Source organism: Coturnix japonica, chromosome 6 (genome assembly GCF_054131305.1).
Source record: "Coturnix japonica strain WE chromosome 6, WE-NBRP24, whole genome shotgun sequence".
NCBI lineage: Eukaryota > Metazoa > Chordata > Aves > Galliformes > Phasianidae > Coturnix > Coturnix japonica.
This window is the reverse complement of record NC_140668.1, coordinates 36,090,594-36,105,302: the sequence shown is the minus strand read 5'-3', so window position 1 is coordinate 36,105,302 and position 14,709 is coordinate 36,090,594. Positions and strand designations below refer to the sequence as shown.

At 39.9% G+C, this 14,709-nt stretch overlaps 1 protein-coding gene across 3 annotated transcripts in view; it reads right to left on the bottom strand.

The window, feature by feature from the left end:
• Positions 1–9,190: 9,190 nt before the first annotated feature.
• Positions 9,191–14,709, bottom strand: part of CDYL2 (chromodomain Y like 2) — a 52,622-nt gene continuing 47,103 nt past the window's right edge. For all 3 annotated transcript variants that reach the window (XR_014947808.1, XM_015874117.3, XM_085551850.1), the window contains one exon: positions 9,191–13,599. Coding sequence is in view for 2 of the 3 variants with exons in the window: in XM_015874117.3 (XP_015729603.2) it covers positions 13,441–13,599 (159 nt within the window). In the remaining variant the exon portion in view is untranslated. The remainder of the gene's footprint in view (positions 13,600–14,709) is intronic.

Sequence of the window (14,709 nt, the reverse complement as noted above, 5' to 3'; positions counted from 1 at the left end):
GGAGTAAGTAATTTCTAAAAGTAATTCTCCCTGGGTATGATGTATTTTAAAGCGTGTTTGGTAATGAATGCTATGGTTAAATTAAGACTTGCATGGTAATCTTGTTTTATAAACTCATTTCTATTCAACAGACCTTTTCTCATCTTATGAGATGATCTTTATGATTTTAGATTTTGAACAAGACTGGTGAAATCTTTCATCTGTCCAAGCTCCTTATCAACATTCAGCCCAAACAGTATTTTCTGAGTGTTTTTAATGTTCCTCAGGGTCACAAGCCAAACCACATCACTGATCTCTTTGGACATTCTGTTCTCCTGAGCTTCGCCCCCTCTCATTCTTGTGGCCTCCTTCCTTGTCCCTGCATTCGCTGATGTTTCCCAGGGAGGCCTCTCTGCTTTGGATACGTTTCTTCTGAACTGGGAACTGTTTTTGCCCTTCTGCAAAAGAAAATTTGAATTTCCTGATAATAGAGGTTGCACTATTTACAACTAATGGAGTCACCATCGAGTGAGGAAAAAATATTGCTTTTGTGTGTGTCAAATGAGCGCATCGTTCCTACATTTGGGGCAATGTCCCTTTTACATCTGAGCTTTTAAAAAATCTGTTTTTATTGTCCCTTTTCTGCCCTGATCAGTTGAGCACAGCTTTGAAGCTTAGCATGAGAATCTGGATGGAATGGGAAACTCATGGCAGAGTAGTTGCATAGTTGGTACAATTTGCCTTAGATGTTTTTCAGTGACAATACCTAAATATCTTCGCAGTTTGAGTCTAAAACCAGTTCATATGTCACCCCACACTTTTTGCTGGAGGAGAGAATTGACCCTGGATTGCAGCCTTCCACCATCACAGCTCATTTGAATTCCATCGTTCCTTGGGGTTTTAGAACTGCTCCCAGTATTTTCAGAAGAGGCTGTTGGCTAAAGGTGAGGAGCCATCCTTTCTCTGAGATGAAATCTCTTTGGCTCGAGGTCCCTGATTTATTTGTCTTCCTGCTGATCACAGAACAGTATCTTTATATTTTTGGAATAAAATGTTCATAACAGTGAACTGAAAAATCAATCACATGGTACCACTAACTGCTCTTCTGCTTGTTAAAGTCATTGTGCACTTTGTGAACACTCAATTTTCAGTATCCTTACGTGGCTGTGGTTATTTTACCCAGTATTGTCTTCTGACTTCGGAGTACTTTGCAAACTAATCAGTGCTTTACTATCTCCCTCATGTTTAAGCAGGGTCCTTCTTCACCTGTAATACCTTTCACTATGTTATCCTGGCCAGGGATCCATAGACACAGTGAGTAACTCAACAGTGCAATTTTGATAGTAACATTATATTTCCCCTAATTATCTACATAAAAAACACACTCAGTTGTTCTCATTGTGTAATAAAGCCCCATTTCTGAAGTCATCGTTTTATTGCTTTGCACTGTTAGTTCCTAACTGCTTTGCTGGTGAAGTTGTTTAACAGTTCTCTAGTAGCTATAATGATTTGCACTGTTAACCCGAGGTTCTTTCTATTTAGCTGTTGTCTCCTTGTCTCTTAATCCTCAGCCTCAAAACCTATTTTTAAATCTGATACAAACATATTTTGTCTCCTTCTGCTTCGTATTGATCTCAAAGACCTCCCTCCACTGTGATGATTGAAATAAATGAGTCTGTGTGAATGCTAGGTATACTCTGATAAGCAAAACTGGTGTACCTCCTGTCTCTGGGCTTGATGCTATTTTCACTCAAGTTGGTTTAAAAAAAACCCACAACCTCATTGATTTTAGTACAGCAATGTCAATATTACATTTCCATGTATCTGTATGTACAGCTGTGCATTTCTGATAGTCGATTTTCCTTTTTATGCAACAGGATCTCCATTATTTGTCTGTGTTACCACAGCATCTCGCATAAATGAGCCAGGTCTTAGACTGGGATCAAGCCTGTAGCACTGCATGGTGTTGTTGTGACCAAAGTGCAGGACTTGATGTTGTTGGACGTCATCCCTTTGGCCTCAGCCCATTGATCCAACCTGTTCAGGTCTTTCTGTAGGGCCCTCCTACCCTTAGGCAGATCAACACTTCCCCCCAACTTGATGTCATCTGCAGACTTACTGAGGATGCACTTAATTCCCTCATCCAAATCGTTAATAAAGACTTTAACCAGGATGGGCCCCAATACCAACTATTCAACTTATCAGTGAGAGATGAGGCTGTGACTGTGTGTAGGGCACTTGCCTGGGAGGGCAAGGAGAGAATGAGCTTCATGCTGTGCTGTGGCAAGGCAACGCTGCTGTGTGTACTGGTACATCTGAAAGTAAGCTGCAGTGTGTGTTGTGCAAAGGGAGGGCTGGACAGTATGGTGGCTGACTACAGATGGATTTGGGCAAAGCAAGGTGCAGAGCTGAGCAGCAGCAGATGCAATCTAATCTTTATTTCTTGGCTGGTGCTGCTGCTCAGCGGTCTCCTTGATGACTCAGTTACATGGTGAAATCAGCTTTCTGAATCCAAAGGAAAAATTGGCTTTTATGGCAAGGGAAGTTTCTTTCTGGTAATCTGTTCACAAAGTGGAACATTAACCTGCTGCAAATCACGCTCCTGTAATATAAATGTCATCTTCCTTAATGTTCAAAGTGCAGATTTTACACAGTAAAAACATGGAATTCTTGCAGAATAGAATTGTTCCCATTTCAGGAGCATTAATTGAGTTATAGAGCGAGCACCTCATGGCAAGCATGAGGGCTTGGCGTAATGTTCTTTGTTGGCTGTAATCCCTTTTATATCTGTTGAAGATGACCTATTTTTCTAATGTTTCAGGTAAGGTTTGTATCTCTATAAGGTGCACCACTCTTCTTATCAAATGAAAGAGGCCTTCCTCCTATTTTAAGAATATAATTATTTCTATGCATACATAGCCTATGGGCCACTGCATTCATTAGAAACCAAAACCGATCTGTGATGTGGTGTTTTTATAGATCGTTTGCCTGAGCACTGTGTAAGATATCTGCTGTCATAATAGTTCTGTGAACGTTACTTAGTATTTGATTTAAGAACAGTACCTTTCCTGGAAGCTGGGCTCACCTTCACTGCACCCTGTTGTTAATTAGTCTTAAAGACACAAACAAGCAGCTCTTAGCATGGCATATGAAGGTTGTGTGAGCAGCTCTGTCATGCATTATGGTTGTGGGTATTTATTGCATTTCTACCACAAGTGGCAAACTCCTGTCAGCAGAAAGAGGAGCTGACAGGAAATCAGAATTTCTCCCTCCTCCTTATTGCTGGTTGTTATCTTCTGAAGATAATAATGTAAGTACATTATCAACATGTTTCACTCTGGTACATTTTATTTAATTCCTGCTATGGTTGCAGTTTTGTGGGACAGCATTTCAACTTCATTCTTACGCTGTTTTTTTCTTTTTTTTCCCTCTGACCTTTTTATCTTCATTGACGTAGCTTTCAGTTATAACTATTAGCCATTTCTTGGGGTTTCTTTTGCTTACTGCACGTTTTGCTTACACACGGAGTTCTACCTCCCTAACCATATCTAGCCGTGGCAAAGCGTTTTGGTGCCTCTGCTGCCTCGTCCACCTTTCTGTTTTTAAATGGATTTGCATAACACATGAAAACAAAACACACTTCATTGCAGAATGTTTTTGCACTTTTTTTTTGTAATTACATATAATTATGACATTATTTAAATACAACCTGACTTAAGATTTGATTAGTACTTTACTGCTTAATTAACAACTGTTGCTGAAAAGTCTCTGCACTGAGATTCATTTTCACTTAAGCGTCCATCCTGATGAAATGCATCTCCCCATTTGAAGGAATAAATGACATTCTGAGGAATGTTTTTTCTTGGTTGTTTCTCAAAAGTGAGCTGCTTATTTAGTGCTGAGTACCTGAAGTTATTTAAAGCAGGCTGTGCTTATGTTTTCTGCATAAAAATCAGAGACATATAAATGAAATTCTCACCAATAACTCACAATCTTATCTGGGTGAAGAGCCTGTAAAGAACAAGTTTCCAAATTGTAAAGTGTTTGGATTCTTCTGCTGCTAAGTCAGCAATTGTGGTGCCACTTTTTGAGCCGTCTCTTTCTGTCTTGATTTATTCAGTGTGTTGCAAGCAGTGAACTGGTATAACCTATAGGCGTTGTAATTTCGCAAAGTGAGGTATGCATGCAGAGAAGTTGTTTGGGGATAGGAGTACAAGAATGGACAAATAGTTTTCCATTTGTAATTTTTTCTTAAGACTTTGTTTGATGGACGAGTGCTGGTATGTCAGAGAGTGCTCTGGAGAGTTCTGTAGCTGCAGGATTTCTTGGAGTTATTGCTGGGGTGACGCTGGGAGATTACTCAGGGCTTTCTGCACATGGGAAAGATGCGTCATGATTTCCTTCCATAAACTGCGAGCATAATTCTGCAAGCTGACGATCCTTTACATTCCTCTTCCCTTACGAGTTTCTCATGGAGGAGTTTATCACAATCCACTGAAGTTTTGCTTTCAGAACTGAAGATCTGTGGGATTCATTTCTGTTGTCACAGTCGTATGAGCTAAACGTGAGTTGTGAAAGAATCTTCCATAGCAAATGACATTGGTTTGGCTCATTGGATCCACTAAATCATCTACTAAATGGATGTTACTGGCTGTGAGTTGAATTCCCATACAAGATGGCTCAGACCATGGAGTTCAGCAATGCAGTGTGTGAAAAAGTTCTTCATTTGAGTAAGATGGAGCAGCACGAGGTATGGCACAGCTAGCTGTTCTCAGCCTCTATCTGGAGGCCATCTCTGTTCATTAATGGGTTAGCTGGAAGTTCACAGCCAGCCTATAATTACCCTCAGCTAACACTGTGAAGGTAATAACTAGAGGCTTTTTTCTTCTCTTCCACTCCCCTCCTCCCCAGGTGTCCACTGTGGTTATTTACACCTGTGGAAAGTGAGTAAGAAAGTAGGTATAAAATGCTGCCATTCTGGTTTGGCAGAGTTTTACAGCATTGTAAATGAGTGTTCAGATTTGCAGGTGGAGGACTGGATCCTCTTTCAAGTCTTTTTCATGTTTTTAATCCTCAATCTTTGTATTCTTCTTTTTATTCTCCTGAACAGTGTATCTGGGGTGACGTTGCAAAGTGATGCTTCAGTGGGGAATTTCTTAAGAAGGATTAATTTAAAAATGATTTAGGAAATCTCATGATTTCATCAAACGCTTCACAGGAATACTGTGAAGGAGAGCAGTGAGCACAGATTCTCCTTTGGGAATATGACAGATCAGCTGAACTGTGTTTTCATTAGGAAAATGCACTCCTTTTAATGTCTGTGTAAGTTTTTGGTACTATAGGTTACAATGCCCTCATAAAAATCTTCTGAACTCAGCCTTGCAGGGCTGTCAGTGGCAGCTCTATCAGAGGAAGGGCTGTAGGGTTGGACTGATACATGTTCATGGACCTCTTTTCCATCCCTTTGCTGATTGCTGTTTTCTTAAGCATTTTGTCTAAATTAAAATTGCTTCTGTAAGTTGGAAGAAAGATGAAATGTTTGCCTGCGTTAGTGGAAAAAAAAAATCTTTTTTTCTTTTAAATGAGGTGTTTTCACTCTGATCTTACACAAAGTGCTCTCTGGAGTGAAGGTTAAATGCATCCTCAACACTTGATTCCCTCCCCTGGCTGCTGACTCATCATTTCGTTGGCACACAGCCACCCTGCAGTTGTGCACTGTGCTTACCCAGTGCTTGAGTTGTGAATGGAGCACTGTTGATTTTCTCATACCTACCTGGAGCAGTTGGGATAGCTCTAGCCTTTCAAATCAGCCATAGAGCAACCTATTTCTTTCACGTTTGGTTTAGTCTTTCAGTAGGTTGCACCAGAAATGGTTTTACTTAAGCTCCATTACGAATTGAGGACCTGTGTCTTTGTATTCCAGCTGCTCTCAGCCATGGATGGAAGATGAATCCTTTCAGGTCTGCTGTGTGTTGAGGTATTTCCTTCCAATAGGCATCACATTAACATCCAGGAAGATTTGTCTGTCTTTTTATCCTTGTATATGTAAATACATGAGAAGTCCCGTTTTTCTGGTCTGATTAAGCGAGGCACAGCGTGGTGCTGGAGGTGGTACACGTGTTATGATCACCTTGTCCATTGCTCTTTTCAGATGAGCCTGGTCACCGGCATAAGAAACTTGGAGGTTGCTCTACAGTTAATAAATTGCATGTCATTCCAGGAGCAGCCGTGCGCCAAGGAGTGATGAAAAGTCATTATGGCAGGAAATCCCACAGTGGGCCAGACCACCGATATCATTAAGGATTGCTTTAAGGAATAAAGGCAGGATTAGGGTACAGCGGTTGTTGAGTGCAGACCCACACTGCAGACAGTGGGCACGCTGCTGCCTATCAGCACAGCTCATTTGACCTCTACCCTTGGAACAGCAGGGGATCCCTTGGCAGCTCTGCTGGCAGGAGGTTTGAGTTGTTGCTCATTATGAGCCTAATGGGCAAAAAGTGGACTTGGAGGGAATTGCTTGCCAGAGTCTGAGTCCCTGATAAACAACTCACTGCAGCTGCATACAAAATAAACAAATGAGAGGCTAAGATAATGCAGATCTTGAATAATTAGGCATGGGAAGAGTTTTATGTGAATGCCTTTATCCATTTAATGAACCTCTTGTACAAAGTGCGTACCCTGGAGCCCTGCAGGCAGCATAGGTAATCACCAGCCAGGAGGCTGACAGGACAGCAGTGTGGAATTGCTGATTTTTGTTTGGGAGCATTAGAAATTGTAGCACTTATTTACAGACACGTCAGAAACACATTTCTGGATGACTGTGAATAACTTACTTCTAGATGATAGTAATTAACTTAATCCTAACGAGTCAAGATTGCAGCTTAGTGTTTAAATCATTTTTCATTATAGAAACTCTGCTGTTAGATGCGGCAGTTCAAAAGCCTGTTTCAGACACGACTCGTAATTGCAAAGAGCATTTTCATTTCTATAACTGTACACAAATGTATTTCCATGGCCAGTGAAGTAAGTTGCACAGACATTACATGGTCATCTGGAACCCACATTGATAAAAGGGGCAGGAGAGCTGAAGAAGGTTAAAACATAGAGTACGGTGTTTGTTGTTGTATATGAAGGCTGCGTCTATTACATGAATATTTGCTGAAGGACAGGTGGGATTGTGATTGCTGGGATTGTGATTGCTGGGCTTGTTGACTCATTAAGTAGTGCTATTATTTTTACACCAAGATGGCATTCAGTAAATGTTGTCGTGTTAAAAACTGTTGTAGACTTTAAGAAAATTAACCCTCTCACCTTCCCCCGTTACCTCAAAATTAGCACCACTTTCCAGTAACACACAGCTGGAGATGATGTGTGTGTTTAGATATTCCCAAGTAACCATATAGAAGCAGAAGCCATGTTCTTATGCTAGGACATACTTTGCACAAAGGCTTTAATTCTTTCTTCTGCATTTCTGGTCTTTGCTTCGTGCTCTGTGTTAATTCAGTTGTTCCCTACTAAGTGATAAACACTTTCTTCTTTCTGAAATGAAAATTCCCTTCTTTCTCCTGTGGTACTTTTTGACAGTTTCAGGTGAAAATTACCACGTCGGGCCAGATGGGCTTAGTAATTGGTATCCAGCACAGCTCTGAAGGGTCCCATTTTTATTTTACATCTGTAATGAGCAAATTCTGTGAAACTAAGGGAAGAGTATAAATGGAAGCCAAGTGCTATAGCACGATTTAACTGGTTTGAGTTCTGGAGTATGTTGTTGCTCTGGTTTTCTTAGAAACTTGAAACACTCTCTATACTATGAGAGCAGATTCTCTGAGTCCCAGCTTACTCTGAATGCCGCCCACATTAAAATGGCATTCTGGTTTTCACATCACCTTTCACTTGCTGTTTGTTCTTCTTTCCATTTGCAGTGTTGACCCTATCTGTTACCAGAGCCCAGAATGAGAAGTGCTGTGTTTTAGATCATGTTTTGAGCTGTTTGAATACTTTCTAGATCTTGAAGTAGATTGATATCTGCCTGTTCCTTTTTATGTGCAATTCATAAACTGTTTGCTTAACTTTATGCACCTTCTTTGTATGTACTTTCTTATTGGGATCCTATTTTGTGTAGTTGGTTGGCACATAAATTCACAACCACAAGCATCAGCACTTACCTTGCTAAAACAAAACCCGAGCTCATAATATTTGTGTAGATTTTCTTAACTTTGTGTAGATTGTTTTAATTTTGAAGAATTTACTTTACTTTAAAAATGACTTGTTTAAAAAGATGTTGGCCATCTGTGTTAAAAACAAAGCCTTATCAATGATATATTTAGACAAGGAAGGTGTCATGTTCCTCTTGTTATGTGCTTACAGTTTAGCGTAAACTCCAATAAATTAATTTCTGACAAGTCATTGTCATAATTAATTGGGTTTGTTGATGGTGAAGTGAGGCTGAATTGCTCAATCCTCTGCTCCAAGTAGCTGACCACAGCTATTGCTCCCACCGTTTGTTGTGTTAGAGCTAACCAATGTAATTGCTGGAACATTACTGTTGTTCTTTTAATGAAGTGTATGTCATGGTTTGAAGTCTTGCTGTGTAGGTGGTTTGGATAACATCGGCTCCCTGGAAGAATACCCTTCCTTGTCTGCCCCAGGAAGAAGTTTCTTAGTTACTTTTCCAGTCCTGGGAGATGCCTGTTGGGATCAGTGCTCAGGGCTGTGTACAGGCAAAACAAGGGGTTCTGGGCTGGATCCAGGCCTCCCTTGCAGAAGGCACTTCAGAATCAAATCCTCTTTCTCTGGGGCCAAAACACTCTATGCAGCAGCTGGTTCAGAGCAGAGATGTTTTAGGAGATGTGTGCGTGTCATACAGTGGAATTGGTAATAGTGTAGATGTCCTAGAAATGTACTTCTAGGTCAGTCCTTGGAGGTTTTCTTGGGTTTCATCATGAAATGATAAATCGGATTCATGGTGATGAATGATTGCGGAGATTGCTTATTGCAGCAGCTTCCACTGCCCTGGTTTGTGCCAGTAAAAATAGTTGTAAGTTTCATTGCTCTTTTAAGCAGCCTGCTGTATGCCTGCTTTGTTTGGAAAGGCAGAAGTCCATGAATAGCTTTATCCTATCTAATAGAAGTGCATGTATAATGTTGGTCTGTGGCTGCTGCTTACCATATTCATTCTGATTATGTAAAAATGAAAACCACTGCATTGAAATGAAGTTTCAATGTTTTTATTCAAAGCAGCTTCTCACAATGTATAAATACTGCATATTAACACACATGAAAAATACAACTTCTAAGGCACCCAGAAATGTGTCCATACACTAGTTACAGGACCATCAACAAATAAATTGTGTACAATTTGATCTAGACAGTCAATATTTGATATATCAGAAGATACAAGTCCCTCAGTACTGTACCAGTTTCAGAAAATATTTACAACACTGTGATATAGGGGTGCCTGTACCCTTATAATATTATAATATGTACTCATCATTACAAATATTAGAAACTGTTTTAGTCTGTTCCATGGCGTTCTGACAAAATAACTTAAGGGTCTAATTTGGGGAGTTCTACAATTAATTACTTGTGCAAGTTGTGAAAATAAATTTACATTGACATAATTTGTGAATTTTTGGTTCTTTGCTTCATCTCAGAGGTTTGGTAATAAGCCTTACCAATAGACATGCCATCCTAGCTGAACATCACTCCTTTCCCAATCGGTCAGTGGACACGTCTTTTCCCCTTACACTTGACATAGATGAGAATGCAGTGTTTGTAGCTGAAAGAGACTATTTGATCTTCGGTACAAACGTCATGTGAGTTCATTGGCTGCGGAACTAACGCTTGGTTAGAATAATGCAGTTCTTTGGTCCTTTGTTTTTATGGAAGGCATAATATTTTTATTCTCTAAAAATTGAAGTCCTGTCTGTGAGTAAGCAAGCTAGTGAATGACTTTCAGTGTAGTATTTAAAGTAGCAGTAAAGAGATTTAATATGGCTTAAAACATACGGTTAATTGGGCGGACACAGATAACACATCTAGGATACCGAGTACCCAAATGTACTATGATTAAGATTGTCTATAAGTCTCTTATGTAAACTTCTTTAGTGTCTCCTAAAGAGTGGTGGCTTTAGCCAGATTTGACTTTTATAGACCCAGCCACACAAAGCCTGAGATTAAACTACTGTGGTTGGGAGCTCAAATGCACGGTTTATATATAACAAAGCCCATGCTGACAAGTCCATGTATGTTGTTCGAAAGAAACAACCCGTATTATCCTTTTCACAAGAAAAACTTAAGGCCCTGTACTCTGATTTGCTAACTTTCTTACAGCAATTAGTTGGGGAAGTCCTTAGTACTACATAAGCCATTATGTAGCTTTAAAGATTTCTTGTACCTAATGGTAAGGCTTATTCACAAATGCAATACATTTATAAATTACATTTAAAACTTTAAAGGCTGGCAAAATAATTAAAAAAACAAACAAACAAACAAAAAACAAACCAACAAAATGAAACAAACCCCAAACAAAATTGTCTGTTCTTCCCTAATGTTAAAAGAGCCTTTTTTTTTTTCTAATTAAAAACTATTGGCACAAAACCATTATATTATAGATTAAAAGAACAGTTAATAGTAGTGAAAAAGATTGCCTAAAACGCATACCCTAACCTACCACAGAAATATAAAAGTTTATATTCTGAAAATATATACTGTATTAAAGTTTGTAAGCTTATTCATTTAAACAGAAATGTACTGAAATAGTAAACTGAGCAACACTTATCTACAGCAAAAATATACATGCAGGACAACACAAAATAAATTGCTTACCTTTAATATCTACAAATGCAAAACTGTAGATTTTTAAAGATTGTACAAAACAATTTACACGAGAATAAAATAACATACTTAACAACAAATTGCATTTATCATCTTAAATACTGTGAATATTAGTACAGGTACCCGGACTAATATGTACAGTACATCGAAATGTCTGGATACCTCGTAAGGACAGAGCGAATCGATTCTGATCTTTAAATACTGGAAAAGAAGCTTTAGACATTATTATTATTCTTTTCTTGAAGGGAAAATAGATTTCACAAAAACTAGACTGTAACTGTATAGATACGAGTAATTAAAAATGTTAACTATGGTTAGCACTTGCTTTAATGGAAAAATAATTGTAGAAAATGTATTTCAACTATTCCTTTGTTGTAAAAAAAGGTAAGCTGCGGATATTTGGAAACTCAGATGAAATGATGCAGTTTAAAGGTCTAACAGCTTATCACTCTTCTTCGTTTGAAAATCTCATATAGAAAGCACGCCTTCACATTGCTGAGCGATTCCTCTATACTTATCTACAAAAACCAAGCACAGTATCGAAATAAACTTCCTAATATCTTATTGACACGTGACTAGGAGTTATGGCTCTCTGGACGGGAGGAAAGGAAATAAAGGAAATTGAGGAATCGTGGTATTTTCATTGCTTATAGAAGGTTTATTATTTTGTTAAAGTTCTGTAGTCATCCGCTGGAGGCCTGATTGTGCAAACAAACACTTGTGAGTGCGAGTGGTTCTCACTTGGGTAACCCCCCATCTGGTGCAGTGCGGGTGACTCCGTGCACAGACTGCACAGCAGGAGTTGTTGGTTTTGAGGGGATTTCTTGCAACACGAAATCAGGCTTATTAGAAGCCTTGTCTTTTTAATGAAGAACTTCCACTAGAACATCTGCCTTTAGGGTGATCATCTCCTTAAAACTCGGTGGTACAATTAGGCCATAGAAACAGTGCTTCTAATTAGTTGTGGAACAAGAAATGTTATAGAAATGTGTTGAAGGGTTGTTGTAATCACCTGTTAGATCACTTTGCAAAGGCTTTGTGGAACCCTTTGTGGAAAGGCTGCGAGGGAGGAAACCTCCCCGCCTTGTTTGCAGAGGTTTAAACCATGAGCTCAAGGATGGAGAGCAAGTGCACAAACTGCAAAACAAAACTATGTGCAAAGCTTCTGCTTCAAGAGGCGGTAATTTGGGCACGCTAAAATGGCAGCTGGAGTCACAGAGCATGCTTAAGCCATTTCCATATTAATTGCCTTACTAGCGGGAAAGAAACGAGGTCGATCCAGTGTTCAGAAGTCAGTCAGTGTCACTGAAAAGTACTAGGATCACATTCTGGAATAGCAGATTGGACTGTTGTTATGTGTGGACTGCTTTATGGATAGCCGTACATTCTGGGGGCCAGATGGTAGGGGTGGCCAGATGTGGAGGGCCGGGAAAAGCAACCCGAAACTTCTCCCTCCGCTTAGCTCAATGCCTAGCACCTTGTATAAACTGTTGGCCTGCGCCCAAAGGCCTCCAGAGCAGAAATTATCTCACACCTGAGGAATCAGGCAACTAGACTAAGGCTCGTAAGGGTTTGCTTCCAGACTTCAGACCAACAAGGGATGTTTAAACCTGAAGAACAGTAAGGTGCCATGGAGCAGCACTGCTCACCCTGTCACTCACATCCGGCTAACAGGACAATCGTAAACTTAAATAAAGCTTCTTGTTGGCAAGCCCTTCAGTGCTCCTCCAGAAGGCAGGAAGTGAAGAGGGACTTAGGGGGTATCTCATTCAGAATCCACTTTTTTTTTCCCCTCAACTGTGGCAAATGAATTTGTTCCATATATTTTTATACATTTTTACACGTACATGAGCGTGCACGTGGCTGTTTCTTTTAGTGCCCACAGCATACTATGTGTTTTCTATATATTCTTTGTTTTTTTACATAATTTGCTGCTAAAAGTGTGTTCGCATTCCCACGTGATGCCATCGATTCAGTCAAGGGAAGTATGAAAATAAGATCTGTGATCAATAGACAGCTGAATATGAACACAAAATAAATAAGTTAAATAAATTCAACAAAGGAAAAAAAAATCCTAGTAGTTTTGGTAGAACTAACTTTACATATTATACATATAAATTACCAGATTTTTCCATTACACTGTTAGAACTTAGCAAAGAAAAAAAAAATAATTAAAGCATTTCCAAAGTATGGTGTTTGGGTCTACAGAATATTGCGCCGACCCGGTTCTTAGATGGAGCCCTCTGTGTCAGCCCAAATGCGTTGCAAGAGTAGGAATAAGTTAAGGAGGACAGACAAAAAAGATCCTTACAGATGGTGTGCCTTACTGGGCCTCAGTGGTGCTTCTCAGCACATGGAATGTACGTTTTTGTCTGGATGATCATGTGAAGGATGCAGCCCTCTGTAGATAATGTGTGCACTGAAGAAGCCTGCCTACGTCTCGGTTACACGAAATCAAACCAGCTACAGGCAGCGTGTAGCTCACAAGGAAATCGACACAACCATATGCAGTAGGATACACTGTCACAAACTCCTCAATGACGCATTGCCTCTGCTTTTCAAACACAGGTGATGTTTGACTCTGTTCACAACTGGAGCGTTTGCCGCTTAAGTTGGGCTAAGACATCAGACTTCGTAAATCTTGTCTTGCAAGTAGCTGAATAACGAATCCAGTCCTTTGGAGGAACTCCACAGCTGTTTCAACATCTGACACTCTTTCTCATTCACATCTTCAAGTCCGGATTTCAGGAAGCTCCGCATGAGGCATTTGGACTCTTCCAATACCTAAAGCCAAAATATTATTATATTATAAATAGAAATGGGCCTCTACTGCACATAATTTAAAGTTTATTTTCTTCAGTGCTTATATAAGTGAAGTATTTAAGGACAGAAGGGTGTTAAGTGAAAAAGCACTCCCTGTCTGTGTTCTGGAGGTTAATTTGCCTAGCATAATATAAGCAGTCATCTGAAATAATATTTCTATAATTCAATGAAATGAACTAATTGCAAATAGTGGGCCCTGCACTTGTTTTCCCAGTGAACAAATATCCACAGTGAATTTGGATGAGCTCATCACGTTCACTATTTCTTTGGCTTCAGCCTGATTTGCATTGAGGATCTCAGGGAATGCATCTGTTCTTTGACTCTCATCCTTGTCCACAGGTTCACTCCAGCCTTTCCAGCAGGACTCAGGTGAGGATTTTATTGGCAGCCAGTAATGGTGAAGGAAAGAAGATTTCATAGCAAGGCCAAGAGGTTTTCTGGACTCATAATGCATGTTACATCAGCTTGATCAAATAAGCTTATGCTGCATTTGCAGGGTTTTCATTCTGAATGTCTTTGGTGAGATCTAATCTGTGCTTCATTTAATTAAAAACCTCCCGCATCTCTACCTTCTCTTTTACAACAGATCATTTACATGGAACAGAGGGATGTTAAGACAGATTTAGGCACAGGAAGTACTAAAAGAAACTGCAGCAATGTGCAGTCCTGTTAGTAGAGCTTTGCTGCAGCCTGTATCACCTTGTCGTGATACTCAGTGACCAGACTGAGGTCAGATCCCTCTGTGTCTGAACCTCCTTCACAGTAGATGTTAGCTGGCACCATGCTGCACTGCACAGGACATTTTGCAGAATCAGGAGCTGTGCAGGTGCAGAAAATAAGGCAGAGTCAGATGAAACGTAGGCCAGGACAATGCAAAAGGCAGATTTATTTTCTTACTGGCACAGCAGGGATTTCCTAGTATAGATGCACAGCTTTGGACTGTTCTGCCTTCGTGAAAGAAACCTTTGCTGAAATTCCTTTTCAGAATCTGTGGCAGGGTGGTTCTAGTCATAGACTGAATGTGGAGATGGGAAAGTGAAACAAACCTCCCTGCTCTGAAAAGTGGGAGAC